Source organism: Diaporthe amygdali (genome assembly GCF_026229845.1).
Source record: "Diaporthe amygdali strain CAA958 chromosome Unknown NODE_14_length_1008325_cov_65_372321, whole genome shotgun sequence".
Taxonomy (NCBI): Eukaryota; Fungi; Ascomycota; class Sordariomycetes; order Diaporthales; family Diaporthaceae; genus Diaporthe; species Diaporthe amygdali.
The window spans coordinates 953,378-981,291 of record NW_026517034.1 but is presented as its reverse complement, the minus strand read 5'-3'; the positions used below and the strand labels follow the sequence as shown (position 1 = coordinate 981,291).

General features: G+C 54.1%; 11 protein-coding genes across 11 annotated transcripts; 6 read left to right on the top strand and 5 right to left on the bottom strand.

The window, feature by feature from the left end:
- Positions 1 to 719: 719 nt before the first annotated feature.
- J7T55_003607 (transmembrane domain transporter) lies at positions 720 to 3,077 on the top strand (the record flags this gene model as incomplete). The annotated part of the gene is made up of 2 exons (XM_053143648.1): positions 720 to 2,843; positions 2,901 to 3,077. The coding sequence occupies 2 exons, from the start codon at positions 720 to 722 to the stop codon at positions 3,075 to 3,077; spliced, it is 2,301 nt and encodes a 766-aa protein (XP_052993856.1).
- A 718-nt stretch (positions 3,078 to 3,795) lies between these two features.
- On the top strand, positions 3,796 to 5,038 carry J7T55_003606 (uncharacterized protein; the record flags this gene model as incomplete). The annotated part of the gene is made up of 4 exons (XM_053143647.1): positions 3,796 to 3,812; positions 4,472 to 4,530; positions 4,621 to 4,731; positions 4,824 to 5,038. The coding sequence occupies 4 exons, from the start codon at positions 3,796 to 3,798 to the stop codon at positions 5,036 to 5,038; spliced, it is 402 nt and encodes a 133-aa protein (XP_052993855.1).
- Positions 5,039 to 5,478: 440 nt separating this feature from the next.
- Positions 5,479 to 6,013, bottom strand: J7T55_003605 (uncharacterized protein; the record flags this gene model as incomplete). Its single annotated transcript, XM_053143646.1, has 5 exons — positions 5,479 to 5,526; positions 5,592 to 5,655; positions 5,729 to 5,756; positions 5,828 to 5,866; positions 5,929 to 6,013. The coding sequence occupies 5 exons, from the start codon at positions 6,011 to 6,013 to the stop codon at positions 5,479 to 5,481; spliced, it is 264 nt and encodes an 87-aa protein (XP_052993854.1).
- A 561-nt stretch (positions 6,014 to 6,574) lies between these two features.
- J7T55_003604 (uncharacterized protein) lies at positions 6,575 to 8,314 on the top strand (the record flags this gene model as incomplete). Its single annotated transcript, XM_053143645.1, has 1 exon — positions 6,575 to 8,314. The coding sequence occupies one exon, from the start codon at positions 6,575 to 6,577 to the stop codon at positions 8,312 to 8,314; it is 1,740 nt and encodes a 579-aa protein (XP_052993853.1).
- A 451-nt stretch (positions 8,315 to 8,765) lies between these two features.
- On the bottom strand, positions 8,766 to 10,333 carry J7T55_003603 (ribosome biosis protein ytm1; the record flags this gene model as incomplete). The annotated part of the gene is made up of 2 exons (XM_053143643.1): positions 8,766 to 10,114; positions 10,204 to 10,333. 2 exons carry the CDS (start codon positions 10,331 to 10,333, stop codon positions 8,766 to 8,768), a joined length of 1,479 nt encoding a protein of 492 aa, XP_052993852.1.
- Positions 10,334 to 10,658: 325 nt separating this feature from the next.
- On the top strand, positions 10,659 to 12,309 carry J7T55_003602 (dna polymerase delta small subunit; the record flags this gene model as incomplete). The annotated part of the gene is made up of 3 exons (XM_053143642.1): positions 10,659 to 10,705; positions 10,761 to 12,022; positions 12,089 to 12,309. 3 exons carry the CDS (start codon positions 10,659 to 10,661, stop codon positions 12,307 to 12,309), a joined length of 1,530 nt encoding a protein of 509 aa, XP_052993851.1.
- A 401-nt stretch (positions 12,310 to 12,710) lies between these two features.
- J7T55_003601 (uncharacterized protein) lies at positions 12,711 to 15,545 on the bottom strand (the record flags this gene model as incomplete). Its single annotated transcript, XM_053143641.1, has 1 exon — positions 12,711 to 15,545. One exon carries the CDS (start codon positions 15,543 to 15,545, stop codon positions 12,711 to 12,713), a length of 2,835 nt encoding a protein of 944 aa, XP_052993850.1.
- Positions 15,546 to 17,269: 1,724 nt separating this feature from the next.
- On the top strand, positions 17,270 to 19,811 carry J7T55_003600 (uncharacterized protein; the record flags this gene model as incomplete). The annotated part of the gene is made up of 7 exons (XM_053143640.1): positions 17,270 to 17,355; positions 17,407 to 18,235; positions 18,379 to 18,497; positions 18,635 to 18,705; positions 18,859 to 18,883; positions 19,124 to 19,164; positions 19,588 to 19,811. The coding sequence occupies 7 exons, from the start codon at positions 17,270 to 17,272 to the stop codon at positions 19,809 to 19,811; spliced, it is 1,395 nt and encodes a 464-aa protein (XP_052993849.1).
- Positions 19,812 to 19,975: 164 nt separating this feature from the next.
- On the bottom strand, positions 19,976 to 22,899 carry J7T55_003599 (methionyl-tRNA synthetase; the record flags this gene model as incomplete). Its single annotated transcript, XM_053143639.1, has 5 exons — positions 19,976 to 20,566; positions 20,620 to 20,702; positions 21,139 to 21,415; positions 21,482 to 22,692; positions 22,872 to 22,899. The coding sequence occupies 5 exons, from the start codon at positions 22,897 to 22,899 to the stop codon at positions 19,976 to 19,978; spliced, it is 2,190 nt and encodes a 729-aa protein (XP_052993848.1).
- A 529-nt stretch (positions 22,900 to 23,428) lies between these two features.
- J7T55_003598 (nuclear transport factor 2 domain-containing protein) lies at positions 23,429 to 23,989 on the top strand (the record flags this gene model as incomplete). Its single annotated transcript, XM_053143638.1, has 1 exon — positions 23,429 to 23,989. One exon carries the CDS (start codon positions 23,429 to 23,431, stop codon positions 23,987 to 23,989), a length of 561 nt encoding a protein of 186 aa, XP_052993847.1.
- An 853-nt stretch (positions 23,990 to 24,842) lies between these two features.
- J7T55_003597 (uncharacterized protein) lies at positions 24,843 to 26,632 on the bottom strand (the record flags this gene model as incomplete). The annotated part of the gene is made up of 3 exons (XM_053143637.1): positions 24,843 to 25,720; positions 25,772 to 26,476; positions 26,587 to 26,632. The coding sequence occupies 3 exons, from the start codon at positions 26,630 to 26,632 to the stop codon at positions 24,843 to 24,845; spliced, it is 1,629 nt and encodes a 542-aa protein (XP_052993846.1).
- Between the last annotated feature and the right edge of the window lie 1,282 nt (positions 26,633 to 27,914).

Here is a 27,914-nt window from a genome sequence, read left to right as displayed (position 1 = left end):
GGCTCGGCCGACCCGATGTGGTGCGGTGAAAGGAAGATGAAGGGGAGGCCAAAAAATGAAGTTGACGGGATGGGGGTTGGAATGATGAGCACGAGACGGGGACCAACCGGGCAGGCCTGTGGTCAGCTGGGCTTGCCCGATAATGGCAGGTCCTATCACGAGCTGCTGCGTCTGAAAAAAGGTTGTCTGCCGGTGCTGTATCTTCACACCACTGACACCACGCTGCACCACACTAGCACTGGCACAAGGTAAGCCGAGTCAGATCCCTGGGCAAAGGCGACGCTGCGCAGGACGGACTACGGTACGGACCTCTGGGCTTTGTTTTTCTCGCCTCGCCTTGTCTTGTGTCGCCTCTCCTCCTGCTCCTCCTCGCGCGACCTGTCTGACCTGACTGCACCTCACTGGCGGTGACGTACGGACGGCCAGCGGTGACAACAAATAAACTTTTTCACTCTTTGCGACCTCTTCCCTGTCTCGTGCCCGTCCCAGCACCGTGCCATACCATACTTATTCTTTTTCCTCGACCCGACTGCCCTCCAGTGCTCCGCGCATGCCCAGGATAGCAACAATCGGGCCTCACTGATAAGCTCCCAGCCTCGCCTATTCTGCGCCATTGGGCCTAGCAATTGCGACACGGGACTACTCGACACCGACACACACTCTGCCTGACCGTGGTACTGGCCAGATCTGAAAGAGATTAGACTGCCTAGGTAGCTACCATGTCGAATAGCGGGCGAGAGCAATCCGGCCAGCCGCCCTTGGACATACAGAGGCCTGGCTCGCCGGGTTCCTTCCGCAGCCGCTCCTATGGCGCCTCCGTTCCTCGCGCCGAGGCCACCGCCCGTCTTGCCTCTCCCATCCCGAGCCAGCACTTGGGCACCCCGCCGACTGCCCGAGCCGAATCGCTACATACGAGCGCCGACACGGGTGCCGCTCAGTCTGGCGAGGACGTGACCCCTCTCCCCGGCGCAACCTCGTCCAGCCATGTGCTCGGCCCCGGCACCTCTGCCCTCGCCGCCGCCCTGTCCAACTCCCTCGGCGCCTCTCCTCCTCGCTTCGGTACTCCTCCTGTACGACCCTCGTCCCCAAGCGCGTCCAGCGGGCAGATCCCCCAGTCTGCAACTCCTACCAACTATGGCTCCTTCGACACGAGAGCCCGAAACGCGGCCTACGAGGACCCTGAGATCATCAAGAGGCATCTGGTTCAGCCCTCTGATGCAGCTTACCAATCCGATGACTCGGGAAACAGGAAAACAAGCGACTCTGCCGCCAAGGGCAAGCAGCCGGACACTGGGGCCAACGCTGCTGTGGACGACGAGGAGTTCTCGAGCTTGCGGTTGCAGGGCGGAGACATCACTCGCCAGGTCTACAAGTGGACCGAGGGAGCTACGAACAAGATACAGCGCAGCAAGAGCTTTAACATGCCGCGGCCTGAGCCCGAGGAGGAAGTTCTTGACATCAACAACATCAAGGTCCCTGGTGGCTTCAGGCGGAACTACCTCCGGCGCGCGGCTGGCAGCCCTGCGCCGCATGCGGGAAGGCGGGATTTCGGTGACGGACTGAGCCAGCCCCAGCCCCAAGTCTTCACCTCGAGCTTCCTCGAATTCTTGAGCATGTATGGCCACTTTGCCGGTGAAGAGCTCGAGGAAGACGACGAAGTGCTCAGGCCTGGCGAGTACTTCTCTTCAGGCGAGGACGAGTGGGAGAGTGACGAAGACTCGGACATGGACAGGGAGCCGATGGAGGACAGCGCGCTACTGACCCCGTCACGCAGGAAAAGGAGAAGAAAGCACCGGATAAGTGGGAAAGCCAGTCCCACGGGGGCAGCTCTCGTCCTGCTCAAGTCCTTCGTTGGGACCGGTGTCCTCTTCCTCCCTCGTGCTTACCTCAACGGCGGCATGGTTTTTAGCAATGCTGTTCTTCTCTTCGTCGCCGCTCTCAGCTACTACTGTTTCGTCCTCCTGGTCACGTCGCGCCTTAAGGTCGAAGGGTCCTTTGGCGACATGGGCGGCATTCTCTACGGAAAATGGCTGCGCTTCCTGATTTTGTTCTCCATCGTCGTCAGCCAGATCGGTTTTGTTGCAGCCTACATCGTCTTCGTCTCCGAGAATCTTCAGGCTTTCATCCTCGCGGTGTCGGATTGCCAGACCCACATACAGGTCAAGTGGTTGATCCTGATGCAGATGGTCATCTTCCTGCCGTTCTCCCTCTTCCGCGACATCAACAAGCTTAGCTTCACGGCCTTGATTGCCGACGTCTTCATCATCCTTGGACTAGGTTATCTCTTCTACTACGATGTCTTGACGCTCGATAAGTTCGGCTTGGCCGACATCACCTTGTTCAACAAGAATGATTGGACGCTCTTCATCGGCACGGCTATATTTACATTCGAGGGCATCGGGCTCATTATCCCCATACAGGAGTCCATGGCCAATCCCAAGAAGTTCCCCAAGGTTCTCTTTGTTGTCATGATTATCATCACAACGCTCTTTATCGTCATGGGCGCGATCTCGTATGCAGCCTACGGCTCCAAGACTGAGACCGTCGTCCTGCTCAATCTGCCTCAGGACAGCAAGCTCGTCAACAGTGTGCAGTTCTTGTACTCGATTGCCATCATGCTGTCCATCCCGCTGCAGATCTTTCCTGCGATCAGGATCCTGGAAAATGGCCTCTTCACACGGAGCGGGAAATACAACCCCTACATCAAGTGGCAGAAGAACGTCTTCCGCTTCTTTTTTGTTATTCTTTGTGCTATCATTGCGTGGGCTGGCGCAGACGACCTGGACAAATTTGTGGCGCTGGTGGGCAACTTTGCCTGTATTCCGCTTGTCTATATCTATCCGGTAAGTAACCTCCCTGGCAACGTGCGGATGCTCGAGACCTGCTGACACCCTCTCCAGCCCATGCTGCACTACCGCGCCGTGGCGAGATCTGCGCTTTGGAAGATATCCGACATCATTCTCTGCATTTTTGGCTTCGTTGCCATGGCATATACGACCGCTTTGACTGTTCAAAGCTGGGCCAGTGGGGACGAGGGCCCCAACCTTCCAGGATACTGCGATAAAGGGCACGCCTAGACTGAGAGGGAGGTGAGACACTGGCCAGAGGGGGCATGCGAATAGCTTGTTCCGTTTTGAGTTTGTGGGGTTGTATGATGTGTTGGAAAGTTCACTTTAGTTGCATGGCCTGGGTGTTGGTGGATCTCTCAGAAATATCAATTGAACTTGGGTGGGACTCTTCCAGAGGTTTGGGATAGACTAGATTGAAGAGATACCCATGGCCTTGGCATTCAGCCAGAGGAGGATTTACTTTGTATGAGGTAAATAGCTCTTGAGCCATGAGGGTATATCGAGTCACCGGGTGAATGGAAGATTAAATGCTATTTCGCCGAGAATGCCAATGAGCAGTGATGTTTGCAAGATGGTGGTCCATGTAGAAATAACCCATATTGTAGAGCTGAATTGTAGAGATCTCTGTGGTGACCACAGCGATTGAGCCAAGCGCTGACGGGCCCACTCACTGGAGCACAAGGGTCACCCGCGCTCCCCCGGCCTGCAGTGGCGGCAAAATGACACTAGTGCCCGCCTGGAGAGCCTCATCAATCCAATCCACTTCCGGCTTTGAGAAGTCCTCCTGAACTTGCTACAACTCGGGATCAGCTCTTCATCTCTAGGCTGGTCGTTGCCATCTTCATTCTTAGCCTTCATACCTCTCGAATCAATATTGCTGAATTATACATCTTGATCTGGCCGGCTCCGTTGCTTCTCTAGCTGGTCTTCCCTCTCAAACGGCATCATGAACGCCCCGGACAGGTTAGTTGGAATGCTCTGTTCGCTCGTTGGTTGCTTTTGAACCTCAGAACGGCACATGTCCTCGCTTCCCAGCACTCATGGATGAGGATATCTCATGCTTTATTTGACGGTCTCAATTTGAGGGCTATTTAATCGCGACTACTTCAAAGAGCACGATCCGAGTGGAAAGTGCAAGCGTGGAGGCTCTCTTCAGAATGCAGGGAGGAACACGGAGACGGCGGGGAGGGAGGGAGGCGGATGGCAGCCTGTAGAACCGTTGATGGCAGTCTCTATCTTGCTAAGATAGGAAGCGACGAAGCTTTACATGGCTGCCGTTCAGGCGCTCAGGTGTCGAGGTGCACAGGTGCCTTGCTGGCTAGGATGGACTAGCAGCAGGACGGAGGATCTTGAAGTTCTTGATACCACACCTTTCCATGAGTACACACGAACACGCGCGAACACACCAAACCATCTTGTCACTGCAGTCTTCTTTTAAGCACTGTCACGGTCCCTGCAAAAATCAACCTCAACACCTGTATCATTGATTTGGAATCACTTGTACCTTTCCAAGATGGGAAGAAACCCAAAACACGACAATGTCCCCGAGGGGTACTGCTTTCCTCCAGCACCTCTGTTTGAGAAGGTTGAGTCAAACGCAGTCTTACTGATCATGTTACTAGATTCGAGCTCTTCTTGCTCCAAGATGGCGAGAAGAAGATCACCGAGACTCCTTTCCCTCGTAAGTCATATCAGCGCCTCGCTATGGCGATGCCCTTCTGTTGAATTATCCTGCGCGACCCGAAGCACAAGGCTGACAGGTGAATGTCAGGCATGTCGAACTGTTCCGACTTCACCCTGAAGAAGGAGGACCACACCCTTGGTAACCTGGTCTCGGAGCACCTGAAGAAGCACCCCAACGTTCTGATGGCTGGATATAAGAGTAAGTCGATGTCGCTCTTGCGAAGGACAGTGGACGAAGTGGAGGGGAGGAAGTCGAGACGCTCCGGCTGACATGTTTGCGTCTCCAAACAGTTGCCCACCCTAACGTGCCTGAGCTTTTCATCCGCGTCCAGACGGACGGCCAAGTCACCCCCAAGGAGGCCATGCTCGAGGTCTGCAAGAACCTCATTGCCCACTTTGCCCAGCTCGGTCGCGAGTTCACCCGCGAGTACGAGCTTCGCCGCATGGCTGCCGCAGGTCCTTCTACCAACGGGGGCGCAGACGGCGTGAATGGTCATGGTTTCTAGGATAATTGTCTCAACATATGGACACATGATCTCTGGCCGTGTTGTTGTGGATGAATCTTCTGAGCAGGGTGGCGGCAAACCTGGCATGTTTCTAAAGGTCGTTTCGGCGTTAATGGTCGACAGGGGCGAAGAGAAAAGGTTTCTTGCATTTTAGGGACTCATAATGAATGAAATGGATGGTCCATGCTTGACAGGGCGTCTCATCTTCTGTCGCAAGCAATAAGGCTTTCAGTGACTATTCTCGTAGATCTACTGGGCCATTAGGGCATCTGAATTTTGCATTATCGATCTACGACGTGTTGAGTTGCTTTCTGAGTTTTGTGCCTGTGTAGACAACGGCACTTGTCTCTCCGCTCCCCTGTGGATACCGCCTTTGCACCACTGGCCGTGATAAAGCCAAATGTGATCTCCCATCGTCACCACACGTCCGTCATTGTGCCTCACCTCCAGGGAATGCTATGACTGCGCTGCCCCCGGTCCTTCGCCTCCTGGGATAAGCTGGAAATACGTCAGTACAAATGACCAACGCAGGACGGAAACAGATAAGCCGTACCATGCAAATGTTGTTGCCGTTCAACAGGATCTTGGACAGCTTCGTCGAGTTACCATCGTAGCCACTGCGAATTCACAGTCAATACACACAAACTGCCTGCCGGCACCGAAATGCCACTGCTGAGATTGAAGCCTTACAATTCCGTCACGTCTTCCAGGACGATGTCTGCGGGCAGCTGGGTCAGTGGAAATTGCCCGACGCAGGGAGATGAGAGACTGGTATGTGTCGTGACTTACTGACGTAGTCATCGAAACCGAGCAGCGTGCCGCTGAACTCTGCAGACGCCGGGTGTCAGTGATCAAGCCTTCGCTCCCTAAGGGACGTGGACTGGACGTACCCCTGTCACCCTTCATGATGACCCATATTCTGGATCCGACGCACTTGTCGACGAGCTCTGCGGTCCAGGTCAGCATGTGGCCCATACGGGATCTGAGGGGAGGTATCTACCTAGAGGTTGGACTTGAGATGTCATCTTTACTTGGTCCGAGTCGAAAATGCACGGAAACGGCTCAAGGTGGAATGCGATGCAGGTCTGCTGGGCAGGGTGTTTGTCTTTTGGTGGACGGGCTGTTGTCTGCTATTGCAAGTTGGCCCAGGCCTGTATGCCCTTATCGGTGCTATTCAGTAACGCAATTAGGCCCACCTCGGCCCCATCCCGCGTCAACAACGCGTCGGCGAGTCTACAGATCCGCAACCCCCAATTATGCCCCTGCATTGTTGCCTGCTCCGAAACCTGGGGGGACCAAAAGTCACGCTGCCCTTCGAATCAATGACCTTGTTATGGTTCTGGGCCAACATGGCGCATCGCTCCCACCTCGAGTGCGCGTCATGAATCTTGCGAGTGGCCAGCCGGGTCTACTTCTTCTTCAACCGGCTGCGACTCGCCGTTTCTTGTCAGTCACGCCTCTCCTGAACCTACTGAGTGATGACGGCGTGCGGTACTGATATTTCTGTGCCAATCTGTTAGATATAGCGTTTCCAAGATGCACGGCTACAAACATCCTCCGAGCTGGAGGCTCTGGCACCCAAACCAGGGAGTCGTCTTCCAGCAGCCACTTTATCCTGTCCTCGATGTCGCTCGGTTCTTCACGGAGGCTTCAGCGGTGGAGAATATCAGTACTGGCCCGGATGGTTCTGGTAAAGAGATGATCAACACCAGTTTCAAAAACCTCGGGAAATTCAACGCAGACTCAAATGACAACCTCGCGGCGCCCGAGGTGCATAAAGCGCCTCTTGCTGAGGAACCTCCTTCGGAGGCTCCTCAGGAATCCTCGACACATCCCACAGAAGCATGTGAGCCAGCCTTGAGGGAAGAGGAGGCACAGGCCGAAGTCGTGGATGAGCCATCAAGAGGTCCTCCTTTCACCCCGCTCGACTACAAGATCCCAGAGGAAAGCTTCAGCGCTGCCATGGCAGCGGTCGAGGGAACGCCCGAGTCCTTTTGGACATATGCAATGTATCGAGGACCTAGCGACAATGAGAGTGGCAGGGAGGGCGAAGCGAAAGTCAAGGTGCACTACTGCAAAAGCGCCCACACTGCGGAGCGAGTCTGTCAATACTTTTTGAAGGAGAAAGTCATTGGCTTCGACTTGGAGTGGTCAATGGAGGCCTACAGATCTAGCTCGCCTCGAAAGAATGTCTCTCTGGTGCAGCTAGCCAGCCAAAGCCGGGTTGCGCTGCTTCATCTTGCATTGTTTCCAGAAAAGGACAGATTTGTCGTTCCGACTTTGAAGCGCATTATGGAGGATCCAGGGATTACAAAGACTGGAGTGTGGATCAAAGGCGACTGCACCAGGCTCCGAAAGTTCTTGGGTATCGAGTCCCGAGGAGTCTTTGAATTGAGTCACTTGTACCGACAGGTCAAGTATACAAGGAATGGGAGGCATGACCTGATCAACAAGAAACTTGTGTCATTGGCCAACCAAGTCCAAGACACAATGCATCTGCCATTGTTCAAAGGGCAAGATGTGAGATCCAGTGATTGGTCCAAGTCATTGGGCATGGATCAGATTGTATACTCAGCGTCAGATGCGTATGCAGCAGTCCATCTTTACGCCATGCTCAATTACCAACGCGAGAGTCTCGACCCAACGCCGCCTCTGCCCTTTCATGTAGAGCACGAGCAACCAATTCCTCTGGCGCCTGGTATCGAAAGCTCGAGCTCCGACGAATCTGATGCTGAGGAGGAGGAGCTCGAGGCCATAGCAGATGCCGGGTACGGAGCGTCCATATTGACTCCCGAGCAGCTTGAGGCACTTGGTGAGACCATTCAAATCGAGGCCGGCGAAGAAGACTCCAACGACAGTAAAGCCACAGCAGAGGCACCAAAAGCAGCGAAACCAAAATCCAGATCTACCACAGCAGCAGCAAAACCGGCGACACCACAGAAAGACCCCAGAATTGTCGCCGCAGAAACCTGGCTCATGGAGTACAAGGCAACACGTCCAGGTGGGAAGACCAAAGCTGCAGCTGCGGCCTTGAGGGCGTACTTTATATGGCACGCAAACGACGATTTGAGCGTCGATAGCATCGCACAGCTGCTAAGGGACCCTCCCCTGCAGCTCAACACCGTCTGTGGCTACATCCTTGAAGCGGTCAAAGTAGAGAAACTATCATATGACCCGGCCCGACTCAGGGCAGTGCTCAATCTCTACCCTCAGGAGCAGGCTCAGAGAAGATTTGCGGCGTTGTTCAGGGCCACGGCGAATGTGTCTGTGCCGTGAGCAACTGAGATGTGGAAAAAGTCTTGTAAGATACGACAGGCAGCAGATGGGTTGACAGGCGAACTTCACATACACTATTGAGATAACGCCGCCACAGTCTCAAAAATCACAACACATCATTGCGGAAGCCCACTGAAGTGTAATTACTTCCTTTGAAAGATCATCCCACAGGAACAGATCCCACGGGAGGCTATCCCAGATGGAGGTTATCCTATAAGAGGTTATCCTATAAGAGATTATCCAATAGGGGGTTATCCCATAGGGGGTTATCCTATGAGAGATTTTCCACAGGAGCTTGTCCCACAGGAGGTTATTCGCGAGGAATAATTGCGGACGAGGATCTCAACTCTATTGGGGTATAACAACTACTATCAACTCATCTCCCGCGACTTATCACAACTAAGGATGTTGACTCTGTTGGGGTATAACATCTGCATCTCGTCTCCCGCGCCTAGTCTCTCGCCCTTGCCCTGTTGATCTGCACCATCTTGTCTTCACTACCACTCACAATTCCCCACGTCTGATCCCAAGCCACGCTGAACACCTTGACCCCCTCGCCAGCCAGCGGCCGCTTCTTGCCGCCCAAGCTCTCCCGCTCGATGGTATGCACCGCCTCACTAACTCCGCCACCTGCGACGCCGTCCTCGCCCTTCACAGATGGCCGGACGCTTCTCAAATCCCAGATCTTGCATGTGCCATCGTGCGAGCCGGAGACGAGCGAGTGGCTGTTGTCGGGGCACTTGGCCAACGACACAACCATGTTCACGTGGCCTCTGAGCGTCATGACGGACGTCCGCGCTTGCGACTCCCGCGGATCGACCAAGAGCACATTCCGCGACGTTGTGCCGGCAGCCAGTAGCAGACCTCCTGAGGGGCTAGGCAGGGCGCAAAGGGAGAGGAGGGAGACGGATAATGGTATCGTGCTGACCTTGGACATGGTCGTCAGGTCGATCGTGTGCAAGTCGTGGTCCCAGCCCGCGCTGTACGCCACAGTCCTGTCTCGCGGGTCGAAGACGGCAGCCGCAGCGGGTTCCGTGTGGAAGGGAGCGAGGTGCAGCGGGCCGCGCTGGGGCGTGGACACCCCGTTGGCCAGTTTTCTCTTCTTGCCGGCGTTTGTGGCCCCGGGCAGCAGCTCCGCTGGCGCAGTGGGCGCCGAGGCCTTCGAGGTGCTCCACAGGCCGATGCAGCCGTCCGCGGACGCGGTAAGGATGCGCTTGGAGGCGCCGTCCACCTCGATCGAGTCGATGGAGGATTTGTGCCCGTACAGCTCTAAGGTGGGCTTCAACTCGCCGGAGGATTGGGCGTCGTTCTCTGTATGCTTCCACACGCGCACGGTTCGGTCGATCCCCGATGAGGCGATCTGTGTGGACGAAAGGAACTTGGCTGCCTTGATACCCGCGGTGTGTCCGCCCTGACTTGCCGCCGGCGAGGTGGTGATGAGGTCACCCGAGGCGTTCCATATCCTCAACAAACCGTCATAGGAACCAGACAGTATTCTGTCTTGGCCCGCCGTGAAGGCCTCGCCTGACCAGTGTCCCGCAGGGGACGTGGATGAGAGCAGGTCGACGGCGCTGACCCAGTCGGGATGCTCATAAGAGGCCTCGTACTGGGGCGGTATTATGCTTGGAACATATTGAAGTGTAATATTGGATTCAAAAGACAGGCCGTTCTGCTGGAGGTAGTCCTCGAGGGTGGAGGTCAAAAATGTGCCGTTGATAAGGAAATCGAATGGAATTGTTCTTGGGGTGGCTAGCATGGACTCAGAGTTGAGAATGCGGGAGAGACCAAGACGTCTTATGTCTAGAATTTAAAGTGTTGTTCGTCAGCCAGTATGCTCCATGTAAACAAACAGAAGTAGTATGCGCCGTGAGTATATGGGAAAGCCATACCGGCTGGCACAAGCAGCTGTCTCTTTGTCTCGGGCAGTTGGAAGCCATCCTCGCTCGTGGTGAATGTAACCTTGACCTGGGCCATTTCTGGCTCAAAGGCCGTAGCTCCCGCCATGTTTGAGTCCATCATGTCGTGCGGAAAAGCGATGCGACAAGTATTAGTAGACTGAGAGTTGTGAGAGGGAACTGAGAAATGGCAGCTGGAAATTTTTCTAGCCTTGCGACCCTTGCCTACCAGCTTTAGCTCATAGCCTTACAGAACCCCACGCTGTGCAGGGATCTACCCGACGGCGCTCACACTTGCATTTTGGGGCCTAACCCGGTCGAGGGAAAGGCCCATTAACGCGTCTTCTCGCACCTGCAGTCCAAGACGCGTCTTGCCGGACTTCACTCTAAAACTTACCAGTCTCTTACGGCGGTCGCACCTTGTGCTCAGTAGTCCCAGCACTGCAAATATGGTGTCCTTGGACGAGATCGAGTCGAAGCTGCTCCAGAAGCCATCGTTTGTGCCCACAAAACCAGGACCTTTTAGACCAGGAACTAACGATATACTGCAGCGGCGACGCGCCAGAGGAGCCTCTTGAGCGCACCCAGTCCGTCTACAAGCCCCTCGACACCTTCAAGCTCGAGAAGGGCCGCAGCTACCAGCAACAGTATGCTGACACATACTTTCTCCGCCTGACCAAGATCAAGCCTGCTGTTGAGCAGGTTGCAGAGGCAGCATGGGAAGGAACTGTTATCGGCGGCGAGACTGCCAAAAAGGCTGATCGCGTGCTGGATGTCCGCCAGGGCGAGCTATGCTGGGTCGCCGGCACGGTGTATGTGGACATGTCTCTCAAACCAAATATCCTGGATGACGTGTCCAAGGACCGCTGGATCTCCGCCCCGACGTCTGTCGCGAAGTACTTTGGGGATGACGACCGGGATGCCATCATGCTCGAAGATGATTCTGGTCGTATCCGACTTACTGGAGATCTCTTGAAGTCCGTCATGCTTGTTACCGGATGCATAATTGCTGTCGTGGGGACGGAGAATGCAAATGGCGATTTTGAGGTCATCGATGTGAAGTTCGCGGACCTCCCTCCACAGCCGGACCGATGGGCATTATCAGAACCGCCAAAGAACGGTGCCAATGGCGCAGCCAAGGGGAAAAAGACTGTCAAGTCTGAGGATGTCGAGATGACAGATGCCATGTCAGCAGCCAGTGGCGGCAAAATTGCCATCGTTTCAGGTCTCAACTTTGCTGGCGACGACACATCATATGCCCTGGAACTGAATCTTCTTCTCGAGTATCTACTGGGCGAGGCACTTGAACCCAGCACACAGGCCGAGCTGTCTCACATAAGCCGCCTGATTATAGCCGGCAACTCCATCGCCGCTGCGAATCCTCGGTTTGGTGAATCTGCTGGAGAGAAGAAGGCCGCGCAGAAGAAGTACGGCTACGACGCCAGCTCGTACAACCCGTTGCCCTCACAACTTCTGGACGAGTTCCTGGCCGAGCTGTTACCCAGCATGCCCGTCACCCTCCTTCCGGGCGAGCACGACCCAGCCAACGCCAGCTTCCCTCAACAACCAATACACACAGCCATGTTCCCGCGATCCAGAGCATTTGCAGCTGCACCTAATTCTAAAGAGAAGGGGTGGCTTGACCCGGTGACGAATCCATGGGAGGGGGAGGTAGATGGCTGGAGAATACTCGGCACGGGCGGGCAGAACGTGGACGACCTTTTCAAGTATATCGACAGTGACGATAGAATCGCAATGATGGAAGTCATGTGCCGGTGGCGGTGCAGTGCGCCGACAGCGCCGGACACTCTGTGTGAGTTCTTTGCCGTTTCTTTGGTTCGCTGCGCTAGTGTGGGCCATTTGCTGATCGAGTGAACAGGGAGCTATCCATTTCAAGATGACGACCCATTCGTTATGAATAATTGTCCTCACGTCTACTTTGTGGGCTGTCAGCCCACATTTGGCACGAGAGTGATTACTGGCCCAGAAGGGCAGGCAGTCCGGCTCATTGCGGTCCCATCGTTCTCTGAATCCAAGGAGATCGTACTGGTTGACACTGAGACGCTGGAGGTCTCGCGCGTTAAGATCTCAGCATCGTAGACAAGCCGGACTGTTCTTACCGGGTACCTGCATCACACTACAATGATTTGGAGGGATGAGCAAAGGTGCTGGTTGATAGGGAAAATTACGAGTTATTTGCATTTTGCGCGGGAAATTTCGGCATCATGATACCAACGAACGGCGAGGTAGAAGGACAGGGTCACGTTAGTCATGTGAAAGAGGAATGGAAAACCTTTGTCAAAATGTATCATACAGTGGTGAGTGGTGTCATCTGTCTGGGCGCCCACGTCTCGTGAGCAATTAATTAACCCCCTCAGTGGTGTCGCACTCGTCCTTATCTGATTGACCACTAGCTCCCACATTGCCGCTCTGGGCTTTTAAAAGGTCAAGGCAACTATCGAAACACCACCGCAATAAACCAGCATCCGTGTTGACGAAAATCAACCCTCAAAGTCACTGGTGTCGTCATTGTCGTCATTGCTCAGGTCTTCGTCGTCGGCACTACTCTGGTCACCATCCTCGCCACTATCCGCGATCTTTCCCTGGCAGCGAAGGTGCTCGTTCCACCGCTCAGCCGATGCCTCAAATTCATCGAACCAACCTCGTGCGACCGCCTTTGAAGGATTCTCGCACGCGTACGAAATCATTTCGCTAAGTTTGTCGAGCTCTTTTCCAGCTGGCTGAGTCGCAGCCTGTTGGGAGTCTGGTCTGGATGTGCTGGCCTCAGTGCGCTTGTCGATGATGCAGCGGAGACTCTTGGCAGCAGCCGAAGAAGTCTTGGGCGTAAAGACTCGCACTTCTATGAAACATGTTCTGAGGGCCTTGAGAGCCTCAATGACCTCTCCTTGCCTGTAAAAGTAGCCAACCGTGGACAACGTGTTACCCTCCACGGAAGGCGACGTGTCGAGCACCAGCTCACGGAGGTCAGCGCCATGCTCAGTCAAGGCGCGGATGGCTGCAGCCAGCGCGGTGCAGTAGGTGAGTTCTGTCCGAGACCTCTCAATTTTCAGCTCCAGCTTACGGAAATAAGGAATGTATTTCTCAACAGTGATGGTCTGCCCGACATCTTGAAAAGTCCCTGAGCGGGCCGGATCCCGCAGCTTGTACTGAAACGTATTTGCTCCATACAGAACAGCCGAACCGTTCTCGAATAACGCCCGGCAAGTCGACAAAATCGCCGGATCCAGATTGGAACGCTGGCGATGGTATAGCTTGGACCAGCCTTGAAAGACCTGGATTGGGTCCTCGGCAAGCAGCAAATATCGAAAAATCTTCTGTTGGATCTCCATGGGCATTTGGATCAAGAAGCATCTGCTCATTGGAAGGTCAGGCCGCTGGACGGGGCGCAACGAGATTCGATGCAACTCTCGCGACGGTGCTCTCATGACCACAATCTTCTCTCGCTTTCGCCTCGAGCGGCGTGGCATCCGCTGCTGCTGCTGCTGCTGGAGACTCTGTGGCGCATCGCTAGGTCCTACAGTAGGACTGATCTCCGGGGTGGAGCTGGTTGGGCTGTGCTTGTCACTTTCGTCGCTGACCTCAACAAGACCGTCAGCCACTATCTCGCTCTGCTTCTGTGCCTGGTCCTGAACCATCAGACCCGAGGGCTCTTGGAGCTGACACGCGCCTACCGGTACTGACCTCGAGACACCAGGCTCATCGTGGCTAAGTTCAGTGCTTCCATTGCCCTCTCCGACAGAATCTGTCTCTGTGACTACCGCCTGTTGGCTACTGCTGCCTCGATCCTGGACTGAGTCTGATACATCAGAGACACGTGTTTGGAAAGAAACCACAGGCGGGCCCTTCTTGCGAGATAGTTCATTCGTCTTGAGGCTCGTGAGAAGCATCTGTTGTTTCTTGAATTGGTCGAGCCTGGAAAGGACGTCTTTCGCGGTATCAGAGTCAATTGTACTGAACCGCACGTTAGCACCGCCCGGAACCACTCTTCCGTCTCCAGCTCTCTGCCTATCACCATGGATTGGCTCCCCGTCAGTCTTCCGAGGGCCGTAATCACAATCTTGGACTTTGACACGAGGAACGATGGTAGATCCACGTCGCTGCTGATCTCGCTCAACTCTCTGTATGTGATCGAGGGACGGCAATCCGTTAGCGAGGTGAACCACTGCTCTCTGAAGCTGGGGCAAGCCGTGCGCAATATTAAGTGTGCTACTGGTGTTGTTTTTGGGCTCCGAGGGAACAGCGTCGGAGTTACTGTCAGGGCTCATGAAAGCAGGATAAGTGATGGCAGCTCCACGACGCGCCTGGGTAGGCTGAACACTGCTTTCTGTATCCAGGGCAGGCAGTCTATTGGTACGAGGACCAGCTGCTTTTCCAGCCCGGTTCATGAAGTCAACGGATTTCTGGGGGCTGTTATCGATATCCGTCTGCTGCTGATTATGCGGCGAATCTGGCATGGGAGCAAATGAATTGCGAAGTTCTGAAGGCTCTATTCGGGCACGATCAGAAGCGGCCTTCTCCTTGATTCGATGCCAAAGCTCAATGACAGCCGCCTCATCAAGGGCTTTTGTCGAATTGGGCTGTGGCTCATAGGGGTTGCTTGTCTGGCCGGAATCAGCAGAGCGAGGCTTCTGCGCTGGTGCAGCTTTAGTTGGAGCCACCTGCTTATCCTTGGACACCGCCGATGTTCCATCTGTCAGTTGAAGAGGCTTGAATGCCGTCGCAAGCTTTTGAGGAATTGAAGCTTCCGTCAAGTCAATGACGTTCTCAATGGATTCAGACTTGGCGGTCTTTCCAAGTCGTGGGTTCGAGAGGACAGTCGAGTCATCTTCTGAAAGGTCATCAAGCGTCAGGTCAATGAACTCGCTCTTCTGCTTAACGCCACGAGTAGGCATGGTAGCAGACAAAAGACGGCTGCCATGCGAAGCACTTCGAGCTGCGCTTGGAGGAGAGCCAAGAGTGAGGCTGGCGGTGCCCTTGACAGACCGCTCGCGGCCAGATGAACTGGACTGGGGATCATCGCCCGTGAGGTCGATCACAGTCGCGCGTTGGCCCGATCCAGCGCGATCAACACGGTCGCTTACCAGGGACGAAGAGGCTCGAGTAGTATTTGAGAGCGTGGGACGCTTGTTGGGAGTATCCTCATCGACTACACCATCGTTGTTCCGCTTTCGACGGACGCTACCGAGGGAAATGGAAGTAGGAGATCGTGTGCTGGATGGAGTTTCTCTTGTTCCCGGGTCAAAGGTACGCCCCACACTCCTTCCCAGCTCGGGCTTGTCGCTTCCCTTTCCGGGGAAAAGACGTGGAGGTGGCATTATTGTTGTTGATGACTGGCTGGTTGAGGAAAGAGTCAGCCCCCGGGAAGTCATCCGCAGTGGCTGTCAAGTGAAGGAGCTACTCACATGTGATATCAGCTTGGACAAAGCCGGATGCGTGGGTCATCAAGGGTCAAGTGGCCAGTTCCGAATGGAAAGCGTGCTTGATGTTTATCCGAAGTCGAAGGGCAGGAGCTGTTGAGATGTGTGCTTTAGTGGTGGTGATTCACGAAGGCACTGGTTGGGTAGTCGTACCGAGCACAAGGGCGGGATACTTGCGTCAGGTCTGGTGGAAGGAGACTGCTATGGCAGAGGTCAAGATATCAGACACCATCCGGATGTGTACAAGACGAGGCGTGTGCCTGGTCAGAAAGATGTGCTGGTAGGGGGATCTGAAAACAGGGGAAAAGTTGGGGAGAAGCCGGGCGCAAGCAGAGTGCAAGCAGGGTGCAAGCAGGAGGTAAGAGTCCCAAAAGCCGCCAGGAAGCTGGCTTGACTGGCGACCAAAGCCTGGCAAAACTTGGGCAGAAGCACTGATTATGGCAGGGCTAAGGCACGAGCTGATGTTTCCTGATCTCTGGTTGACGTGCTGCTTTGGAGACGATGTGGCTGCGGTAGGGCAAGTGGAAGAGGCACTCCTACGGGTGGAGAGGGGGTGCCATAGCAACTCAACCTGGCTTGACGACGGCTGCCAGGGACGAGCCCAGGTCAGCTTGGGGAAGATAGATGATCTAAACGATTCTCAACATGAGATGTTCCAGTCCATTGACATATTATGTGATGAGGTCTTGTAAATGGCAGTCAGGAACAGCTTTAGTCACAACCTCACAGCAGTGCATGAAGTTCATCAGTCCATGGTACTCATCAATGCATTTCACTCACACCTCATTCATGCTGCAGCAGAACAAGCGAGTAACAATGATCCCTCAGCCACTGGGCAGCTCCATGCCTCCTCCTCATAAAAATGCAAGAGGAGTGTTTTGTGGAAGATATGTCCCAGAACTTCTCAGTCTCTAGAGGAATTTTTCTTTTCCCTCGCATAGAAGGAGACACCTGTGACATGTACATTTTACCAATTGAAAGACGGGAAGAATGTATGTCAAATTTGTGATTGCAAATGCCTTGCGTGCTAAGGATGAAGCTGTGATCAGGAGAGGATGATGCTCCTACAGACAGTAGAAATTGGATATGTAGTTGGGAGAGCCGGTCTCGGACCCGCCCCTGCGGCCCGCTCCCGATCCGTGTTCAGGGGTGCTTCTTACCGCCGGGTCGGCCCCGAGCAATGCGCATCCGCGCAACGCTCCTCATCTCGACCCGCTGCACGGTCTTTCTCATATGGGCTTTCTCCATGGCGACGGTGTCAAACCCAAGTCCATAAAAGCTTCTTGTGCCAGCCGCTCGAATCCGGAAGGCTCTGATTCCAAGATCGTCACCTGCTCGATACGGATGGCTGAGCTTGATTGATTTATGTAATTCCTACCGCGACACGCCTACTGGACTGCATAATCATTACCCTATAGCGCCGGTCTGCCTCCCCTCCGGTGATCACCAAACCTTGGTGAGGTGGCCGCGACCTCGTCTCAAGACTGGCTTGAGCCGCTGATATCCTGGCCCCAAATATAGGACGATTGTGCATAAAAGAGGCCGTGGTGATCTCCTGAGGACCGCAAGCCCATCATTGAGGGAAAAGTCAACAAAATTTGACACTCGCAACATCTCCAAAAATGGGATCAGTTTCCAAACGTCCACCGAAGCCATGGATTGAGACGCCGTGTGTCTACTCGGCTCCCTTGTCTCGGGCTGCTGGCTGGTCAGTATGACCCCTTCACAATATGCAGCATGCTCTGACAGCCCTTGACAGCAACATCTATCTGAAACTTGAGAACTTGCAGCCCTCAGGCTCCTTCAAGTCTCGCGGAATAGGTAACCTCATGTTCAGGGCGGTTGAGTCGACCAACTCTCCCTCAACCTCAGCAGAGGATGTTCACTTTTACTCTTCCTCGGGTGGGAACGCCGGCTTGGCTTGCGCGACAGCTGCTGCGACACTCAACCGGCCCGCCACTGTCGTCGTGCCCATGATCACTTCACAGCTCATGGTCGAAAAGCTTCGCGAGCTGCGCGCCGAGGTAGTGCAGATTGGCGAGAACTGGGCAGCTGCCGATCGACACCTCCGTGAAGTCGTAATCCCGGAATTCGAGAGAGACCACCCATCCACAAGAGCCGTCTACGTGCCTCCATTCGACCACCAGGACATCTGGGATGGCGCCGAAACCATGGTCGCCGAGCTCAAGACGCAGATGTCCGAGTCTTTCGACGAGCAGATGGACGCCATAATCTGCAACGTTGGGGGAGGCGGTCTGATGTGCGGCATAATGCAAGGAGTCCAAGAGCTCAAGGACTCTGGCTACGGGAGCCCAAAGGTCGTGGTCGTGGAGACGGAAGGTGGCGAAAGCCTCAATGCCAGTGTCAAAGCGGGAGAGCTGGTCACACTCTCTAGTATCACGACTATTGCAACATCCCTAGGTGCCCCAAGGGTTGCAGAGGAAGCTTTTGCTTGGACGAAGCGAGCAGGACGGGACCTAATCAGTGCGGTGGTGACGGATAAGGAGGCAGTAATTGCCATGGTGAAATTCCTTGACCACGCTAGAATTCTGGTGGAAAGCGCATGTGGCGCAACGATTGCTATTTTGGTGAGTGAAGTCCAACGGATTCTTTATGTTGCCGGGCCGCCATGCAGCTAGCTTTCATGAGAAGATCCAAAACAGAAGTCCCCCTCCCCTCATCCTCTTCTTTTGTTGGCAGTGTATAAGACAAGTGACTGACATAGTCCCAGTACAACGGAGACCTGAGGAAGTACCTAGGTGAGAGTCTTACAGATGAGGAATGGGCGAAGAAGAATGTAGTTGTCGTTGTCTGCGGCGGCTCCAACATCAACTTGGAAATGCTAGAGAAGTACAAGAAAACTTTTGGTGTATAATAAATTTATAGAATAACCGTTAGAAAGCCTCTTAAAATTGTTTTCTGGCTCAAATGTGCGTGCTTCCACGGAGAAACCTAGGTAGTGCGGCCTGGGTCTCTCACCTTGACAGTCTCAAGAATATTCCTGCCATCGAGAACCTCGATGCGTTACCGATCCTCGCAGCTTACAGAGACCCCAAAGGTTTGCCAGAGACTCAAAGTTACATTGAAAGAAACAGATGCCGCCTGGGTACCGTCTTATGGGCTGTTTCACAAGATGCTTGGGTAATGTGTTCATCTAATAGAGGTTATCCTATAGTGGTTACCCCATAGTTTTTATCCCATGATAGAATAGACTTCCCGCAGTACGCTATCATACAGTCAGTTGTATTACAGCGCATTGTCTCAAGACAGCTTGCCCCATAGTAGCTTGTTCTACAGAAGAGTATCCCGCGGGAGGTGATCGTCTAGTGAAGGGGTGTCAGACGTGCCGGTCAGGCCATACCTAAATATCTGCGATACAGGCGAGGTGCACACTACCAGAACCACTGTTTTCTATCCCAGCTCTCTATCTGCGACGTCACAACAGGCAGATGAGCACTTACAAGAACCTGCCCCAGGCTCGAGGCCAGGGACAGCATTCCGGGCAAATTTGTGGGGCGTAGGTGTTCATGATATGCGAATGATGAGGAGTGACGTTAAAGTTAACACTGCATGATATGACATGTTCTTCCAGCAATTTATTTCAGTGCAAGTGTCTGAAGATGCTCGGCAGCAACCTGTCACAGACTCGGTTCTATTCATATGTACAATTAATCAAGTGCTCCGTGACCGATACTAAGATACTTAGCATACACAACAGCCCATCCTACCATAACAGCAGTAACATATATCAAAGCATAGCTCGTGTCCGAAGATGACATCCCTCAACACATTCATCAAGCGCACCGCCGGCCCACGCTTATCACTCCTGTCCAATGCAGCAGCAGCTCGACCAGCAGGCAAGCTACCATATTTCATTGATCCTTTGCCGAAAGATAGACGTATCTACGTAGTCCAGCCTCACAAGCTGACCTCTTTTTAGTCATTGTACCCATGTATATCAGGACCTTTGCCGGCGAGAACAGCTCCAAGGAGGATGATGTCCCTCGCACGGCGAATGGCGAGGTTCAGAAGCAGAACAACTTTGCGTCCGAGGTTGGCAAAAAGATGCAGGAACTCGCTCCAGGAGGTGAATCAAGGAGTTCCACAAGCAGTGGGAAGGGGAACTCATCGAAACAAGAGCACAGTAAGAGCGGTTCCAAATAGACGGATTCGTGAGCCGGGGGAGCTGAGCGGGTCCCGACCCAGCGAGATCTCATATGTTCGATTTCCTAGCCGCTGAACATGCGGCTGCAAGGGCTCGCTGCTACTTCAGAGGGTCCACCACCTATCGAGAGCGACGTTATGACACTTTTGGCTGGAAGACTAGATCAACTGACGGGCCGTCTAAATTCCACCACCTGGTATCCATCAGAGGGTGTTGCTAGGCAATGGAGGTCGTGCAACACCAATTTCACCTCTCCAAAGTAATTGACATCGCCCTCCTGCTCGAAGCCCAGGCTCTTGAAGAGGGCGATGCTGTGCGTGTTCGTTGCCTTGATCTTGGCCATCAGGAACTTGAGCTCAGGCGGCGCCGTGGCCTGGTACTCGCGCAGGATAGCCGTCCGGTTCGACCAGATGTAGTGCATGAATGTTGACACCGCGGCCTTGCCTAGGCCTTTGCCGCGGTCATTTTGAGATGCAATCATGATATCGATCTCCCCGACGCAGTAGGTAGGGTTTGCACCTCCTGTGACCGCCTCGTCGTCCTCATCAGGGTACAGAAAGAAGTTTATGTCCCCAATCATTTTGTCGGGGCTGTCCACCTCGCCTGCCACAACATATGGCTCTGGAGCGTCGTTGATGGCGACTGACTTGCAGAGGATGAACGTCAGTTTGTCGTGAGACTCACGCCATGATTGTTGATTCTCATATTCTTCCTCCATAGTCAGCGGGTCCGAAGCTGTCGCCTCTTGTATGGCCTGGCCGCATAGTCAGACGTTGCCGTATAATACACCGAGCAGACAAGGCTCACAGGATCACTCATCCAAACATGATACCGCGGGACATGGTGGCGATCGTACGGGACGAGGAGCACGCGGCCGGGATTGGAGATTGCTGTCACCAATGTCTTAGTTTAGACACTTTTGTTGTGAGGCGCATGAAAGGAGGCCATGTCATTTACCAATGTTTTCATTGATTCTCATACTGATTCGTGAGGCGGTAAGGGATAATCAAAGATGTGGCTGAGAGGCGAAAATTCAATTGTGTTGACAGCAGCTTGTACGCGGCCCCATCAGAATTTTGGCCGGTTGGCGGCGGGAGCAAATAAAACTGCACTACACCCAACAACAACGGCATTTCTTTGGCACAGCGACTTCTTTAGCCACCTCGTGGTACACATATTACTACATTTATATACAACACAAGCCGACTAATTACTCAAACATCCCATGCACCTTATTTCCACTACCGTAACACCATCCTGGTGGCTTCGGGAGGCTTCAATCCTCCACGTCGAGCGGAGGGAACAAGCTCTCATGAGCGCTCTTACCGGGTGACCTCATGGGCTGTCCATAATCAAGATCCTTCCCAAAGCCGCAATATTCAAAGGTTCTCTTTTCCTCCGGAACACCCAGCACGTCAAGCATATGCTGCGCTTTCCCGGGCATATACGGCTGCAGCAGGATGCCCATGTTACGAAGGGTCTCGGCCATGATGTAGATTGTTTGCTCCAATAGTGCATTCAACCTCACCTGTTCTTCCTGGCTCTTTTCTTTCATCTCCCTTGAAATGGCCCAGGGCGCCATCTCAGTTATGAACCTGTTTCCCTGTTGCGTTTGTTAGTCCCTCTGGATCTGCAACATAGGCAAGGATGCAAGCATGGCTTGACTCACTTCGAAAGCGACTTCAACGAGCGCCATAAGAGCCCGTCTGGGATCCGGGCTCTCCATAAACTTGTCCATTTGACGGTAGAGTGTATCAACGCGGGCCGTTTGGGCTTTGAACAACGCTACAAACCGCTCGTCCACTTTCGACTCCTGGAGGGAGCTCGTGAGCAGCAGTGCGGCCTGCACGCTTGCCCTCACGTTCCAAGCCTTACTCCGCGTGACTCGGCTCAAGAGGTTGCCAAAGGTTCCCGCCAACACTTTCTTGTATCTTTGTACGATGATCCCATTATCGTAGTCTGCATCATTTTCGATCCCGCCGTCCAGCATCATGAAGAGCCTCATCGTATCAACACCCCACCGGTCGATGGCATAGTAAGGATTGACGACATTTCCTAGAGACTTGGACATCTTTCTGCCGTTCATGGTCCAGTGTGCATGGCTCAGGAGCTTTTTGGGTGGACTTATGCCAACGGCCAGCAGGAGGGCAGGCCAGTACACGCCATGAAACCGTACTATGTCCTTCCCTATGACATGCACGTCGGCCGGCCATCCACCGTCCGTCTCTCTGCCCGGTACCCAGTTCGGAAAGCCAGCTTTGGTCATGTAATTGATGAGAGCATCTACCCAGACATAGATGGTCTGGCTGTCGTCACCTGGCACACGAATGCCCCAGCTCAATCGGTTGGATGGTCGCGATATTGAGAGATCCTCTAAGTTGTGTTGAACCCAATGCACGACCTCCCGCATGCGTGACCTCGGAACGATGAAGTCGGGGTTTTGCTGGTAGAATTCGAGAAGCTGGTCCTTCAAAGCGGTCATTCGAAAGTGGTAGTTTTTCTCTTCGGTCCATTCCACCGAGTTTCCGCTCTCAACAGACGCCAGCGACACCTCGCCGGTCAGCGGGTCGACCTTCCTGCCGAGCATGGATTCAGGATAGAAGGTTTCGTCGCTCACACAGTACCAGCCTTCATGCTTTGACTCGTAAATAAGCCCCTTCTCCTTGAGCAAGAACCAAAAATGCCGGACAGCCTCCTTGTGATCCTCGTCGGTTGTCCGAATGAAGAAATCGTTTGCAAGGTTTGTCTTAGCTGCCAGTTGCTTGAACTTCTCAGCTTGAATGTCGCACCACTCCTTAGGGGGAGTATCATTGAACTCTGCGGCCTGTTGGACTTTCATCCCATGCTCGTCTGTGCCGGTAAGGAGGAGAGACTGTCGACCTTTGAGCTTGTGCCATCTTTTCAGTACATCAGCCAGGACCATGGTATACATGTGGCCGATGTGCGGTGAAGCATTGACGTAAAAAATCGGTGTTGTCACATAATATGGCTTTGGTTCGGCATGGCTGACCGGCTCCGTCGCCTCTGTTGCCGTTTGTGAGGCATGCTTGGTGGCATACGCGCGAGCTCTTGTGGACCGGAGAACATTGTGGCGACACGAGGAACACACCCAGTCAGGCCTCCGTAAAGAAGCTGACTGCAGACTCCTAAGCCGACCAGCAGAACGTAGGAATATTCGATCCATCTGTGTTCATCGCATGCCTGCCCTGAGTCCATAGACGGGTATGCAAGCTCGGATCAGTCCACAGGGGTTCTGACATGGCGCGCTATGAGAGTGAAAGTGAAAGTTACAGGCAGAGCTTAATCGATAAGCAATGTGCCAATTAGATAACCGATAACTGTGGGTTGGGACCAAGGCTGCCATCCTCTCACCAGGCAGCTGTCCCAAGGCGATCCTTGACAATGCGCCGCACTGTCCAGCCTCTTAAAGGTAAATAGCGAACTTCATAGAACTTGCCCAACCCTTCAAAACCTCTCATCCATTCACCGACCACAATCGTGCGGCGCAAACTTGATACCATAATTCAACAACGTCACCAACACGAGAAAACCGTCCTACCACGTTCCAGAGATCTCGGCACGACCACCACGCTCCCACTCGTCGAATTCATTCTCGATGGCGTACCCCAACCAAGAAACAGAGGTCAAGGTCTCCAGCCAGGGAGCTGACAGCTTCGTGAGCTGGTACTACCAGGACCTCAACGACCACCGCTCCCTTGCGTCCTACTACGTAAACTCATCATCCAAATACGCCAACGCAGGCGTCACCGCCGATGTCACGATCAACGGCGCGCACCTAGCCAACCCAACCGAGTACGAGGCGCTGCTCGACGCGCAGCGAGGCGTCAACAAGACCAACGGCGACCACAACACCAGGTCCGGCACGACCAAGGTGCGCTACGAGGTCGCCAGCCACGACACCCAGGTCCTCAACAACGACTACGGCCTCGGCTGCCCGGAAGGCATCCTCAGCAAGGGGCCCGACAAGAGCGGCGGGCGCATCTCCATGCTCGTCACGGTCATGGGCGTCGTCCACCTTGGAAGCGGGGCCGACACGCAGCACAAGCGGTTCCACGAGGTCTTCGTGCTGGTGCCCAACTGGGACGTGAGGGGCCGCAACGCGCCGCGCAACGGCAAGAGATTCCTCATCTCCTCGCAGAACTACAGGACGCTCTAGGGCGGCGCCATGTACAGGAAGGAAGATGGATTATTCGGCAGCATGTACGCACCAGGCGTCCGCAGGAGAGACAGAAGCTACGATCAGCTCGGCCGCGCGTCCGCGGATGTCTTTCCCCTTTACTCCCGACGCAGTTCAGGCAACGGGCGAACGCGCATGTGGTAGGGACCGACACGAGGTCAATCTAGCACGCGAGGCGCTTCGGCAGCACCGTGAGCTCTTGAGCAAGACTTGGCAAGGACCGTGTATCAAGTGGTCTGAGGAGGAAGAAGGCTGACACGACTTAACTCGACCTGAAGAAGCAAGAGGACGCCAGTTGTCAATCTACAAAACGAGGATGGCTTTCTTTGAGGGAAATTTGACGGCAAGAAGCCTCACAATCCGCGCAGAGTGCCAGTCATTGGCAGAGTTGGAGCATCACGGAGGCATTCTGTGCGAGTCGGCTGGTGAAAGCATGGACGATGGATGGCACAGCACGACAGCGGCAATAAAAGGCTTGGCGTTGTCGGGCATTTGGACTTGAGTTTATCCTGTCGATGCAATCACGTATCCTGCCAATTCACCAAATGCGGTCACAGATTATTGGTCGGCATCCTACTGATGGATGGATGGATATATGGTAGTCACCGAGACCTTAGGACGGGCGCAGCATGAGAATCACCACCAACCGAATTCATTGGCCTTATGCCTAGAAAATTCAACAAATTTTCACAACCTCTGAGAACCCTTTGAATCTTGAAAATTTTGTGTTTCATATCGTGTCATAATCCCATGCGGCCAAGAGGGCCGCTTTTGAAATGCTTGTTAAATCGTAGGCCCGACCCATCGTCCCGGGGTAGATCGATGCACTCCCTTAGTTGCTCTTGAGCGATGCTCTCTTCCACTCCCAGTATCCAAATCTTATGCGATCCCACTTCTCGCCCAAGCGCTTCAGACACAGGTCCGCCTTGTCATTCTCCCCCTTCTCGGCGTAGATATCAGCCAAAAGCTCCAAGGCGTGCGAGCTGGTGACCTTCTCGCTTCCCTCGACCCCAATGTCGCTGACGAACCGCTCCACGAGCCCCTGCAATGAGCCCACCTTGCGGCCGCCCTTAACCAGTACGCCACGGATATAGTTCCATGGGCTCTGGTTCTGCGGCGCTAGCAGGATTTTCTCCTCTGCGTACTTGACCTCGCGATCAATAATGTCCGCAGAAATCTTGGGATCATGCTCCGTGGACAGGCTGCCGGGGGTGGCATTTGCAGGGTCAGAGAAGACGATGAAGAAACGATGCGACCAAGCAGAGTTGTTGCGCACATCCTCGTCGATCAGAGCCTCGGCAGCCTCAAGCTCCGCCTCTCCGAAAAGACCGATTTTGGGCACGAGGTATTGCCTGTACGACCAGACATGGTAGTTCTTGGTGTCTTCGGCCAGGATCTGCGCGAGGAACTCCTGCTCGGATTTGGCCAGTTTCGCCTTCTCCTCGGGGCTGGATTCGATCGACGGGTAGTAGTGGTCCATCAGGAGCCTCCTGTGGTGCCAGATTTGATAATTCTTCAGGTTTTCCAGGGACACCTGATTAAGCCATTCAATCTCCTCTGGAATAGGGGTCTTCATGCCTTGCACGATCGAGAAGCGGAAAAGCCACACGGTATAATGGGCTGGATTCATGGAGATGATGTGCTCCGTCAGTCGCAGGGAGCGTGGGGAGTATTCCTTTTTGGCCATCACGGCTCGAAGGTAGGAGACAGCTATTTCTTGTTAGCACGTTTTCGGCATATTCGCGAGAAGGGTAGTTGAACCTTCAGCATAGTCTTCAGGATAGGCAATAGCGGCCAAGGCACCCTCAGCCTCCTCGATGGGCATAGGTACGATGTCATCCCACGCAGGATCCGTCCCATATTCCCCCGTTCGTTCGCCGTATAGTTCCATCCTGAGCCTCGAAATCTCCCTTCTTCGCAGCTTCTCTTCCTCGACCTCGTCTGCCGACACAGCGACAGCCTCGTTGTTCTTCGGATCGACCCACCTTCCCTTCTCCCGTTCCTTCTTCTCCAAGAAAGCGCTATGTTGTATCTCCAATGCCGAAAGCTGCAACGCCCTCTCAGTCCTCTTGTCGAGTTGCTCGGATGTCGAGTCTCCCAGGTCCCCACCGAACCTGTCCCTGCCCCAGGCGAAGCCCGGCTGTGCAATCGGACTTCCTCCAGTACCGACCTGAGGTGCAGAAGCTCCGCCAGTAGCGACGGGACGAATAGGCTTGACTGCTCTTAATGGAAGCCCGCCAGCTTCGTTGACGCACTTCCAAACGTCTCGTTGAGCCTTGTTGCCTAGGCGTTTGAGGACAGCAGGTGTACGGGCGAAATGTGCGTTGGCCCAGAGGGTCCGTTCAGAAGAGGAGAGGCCACTGGGTCCTCCGGAAGCGAGTTTGGGGGCGTATGGATGGCCTTGGTCGTAGATATGAGAGCTACGGGCGTAAACAGTCTTAGGAGGCTCGCTGTCCACAGGTGTCGCTGTTCGGCGGAGCTGTCAGTAAGACGCGAAGAGGAGGAGTCCTAGCGAGGTGGGACTGTAGTTGATCCAGATGCAGAACCGACGGCAAGGGATAAGAAGATTTTCTCACATTCTTGTTCCTTTTGTTTCGGTACGGCCTTTGATTTGGGTGGCATGTTTGCTCGTAGAAAAAGGTCGAGAACTCGAGTTGTGGCTCGTCGGAGGAAGGTTGACTGCAAGCAAAGCTCCCCCACTATCAAGCTCACTCCCTGCAACGGCGACTTCTCAAGGTGCGGGGTGGGCCTCAGGCAGGGTCACTTGGACTGAACAATATCAAAGAACAATCCCATACTCAACGCCATCATTTCCCAGAGTTTGCCGGTTCTGCGCCACCGACCTTTGTGAACTGCACAAACATTGAGTGTTCGAAAGCTCGATACGTGCGTGTCTCTCTGACCGTATGTCATATGCAGTAGGAGCCGAGCCAGCGGCGAAGTTCCCAAATCTGGACTTCCCCGGCTTATGGACTTGCTCTGAGTGTCGCGGAGAAGCTCGCAGATCCTCACCCACGTAGGCATATATTTGCCATGATAACCCAACTCACGATGGGAGAGAATATGCAGAGGAGGGCATGGAAGCTTCTCTGCGGTGACAATTTCTGTTGAGGAAGAATCGGAGAGCGTCGCATTTCTACCGCAGTACTAGGCGACCAGGAGGTGACAACGATATGCAGGGGCAATAGGGCATTCATTCCTCACGGGCTCGACGAAGGCAGTCTGTGATGGAACATACCTCAGCGGCCACATCCGAGCCAGACAGTGCCCGCTGGCTGTTCCTCAAATCGGAGCCCAGGAACACGATGTTGCCAGGATGTCTTGCCAGGCACATGGACTGTCATTGGAAAGCTTGAGCCGTGTGTGTGTCTCGGAGACTCAAAGCATAAAGCTCGTTCACTGCCTCCGAGCAGCATAGTTCGTGCAGCCAGGCTATGTTCAGTAGCCTAGTCTCATGACGACAACGACACGCCTGCTGTGATGTTCGCACAGGCCAAACTGGTACTGCAGAACTGGTATGGCTGACTTGCTGGCGCCAAGAAATTCTCCTGTCTCCTCCAAATGGAGCTGCGCTGCTGTGCTGGTCCCTGCGTCCAAGCTGCATATCTAGCCGGCACTATAAGGGTACGCAGCACATGTACTCCTCGCCCGTCCAGTCACAGACTGGTATTGACGCAGCACTGCATACGGTCGGGAATTGCTGCGCGACGACAAAAATTTAGGCTAGGAGAGAGGAAGAAGTGAACGGACGAGGGAGCAAGGCTGAGGCGATGAATTGTATAGCATCAAAGAGCCAATGAAAGTTACGGTGAAGACGATGACAACCCCTGTCGATGTCAACGGCCGCCTAGTCTCCTGCTGTGCCACGGCCTTCCCAACAATGGCAGACCCCGAGTAAGTCGGA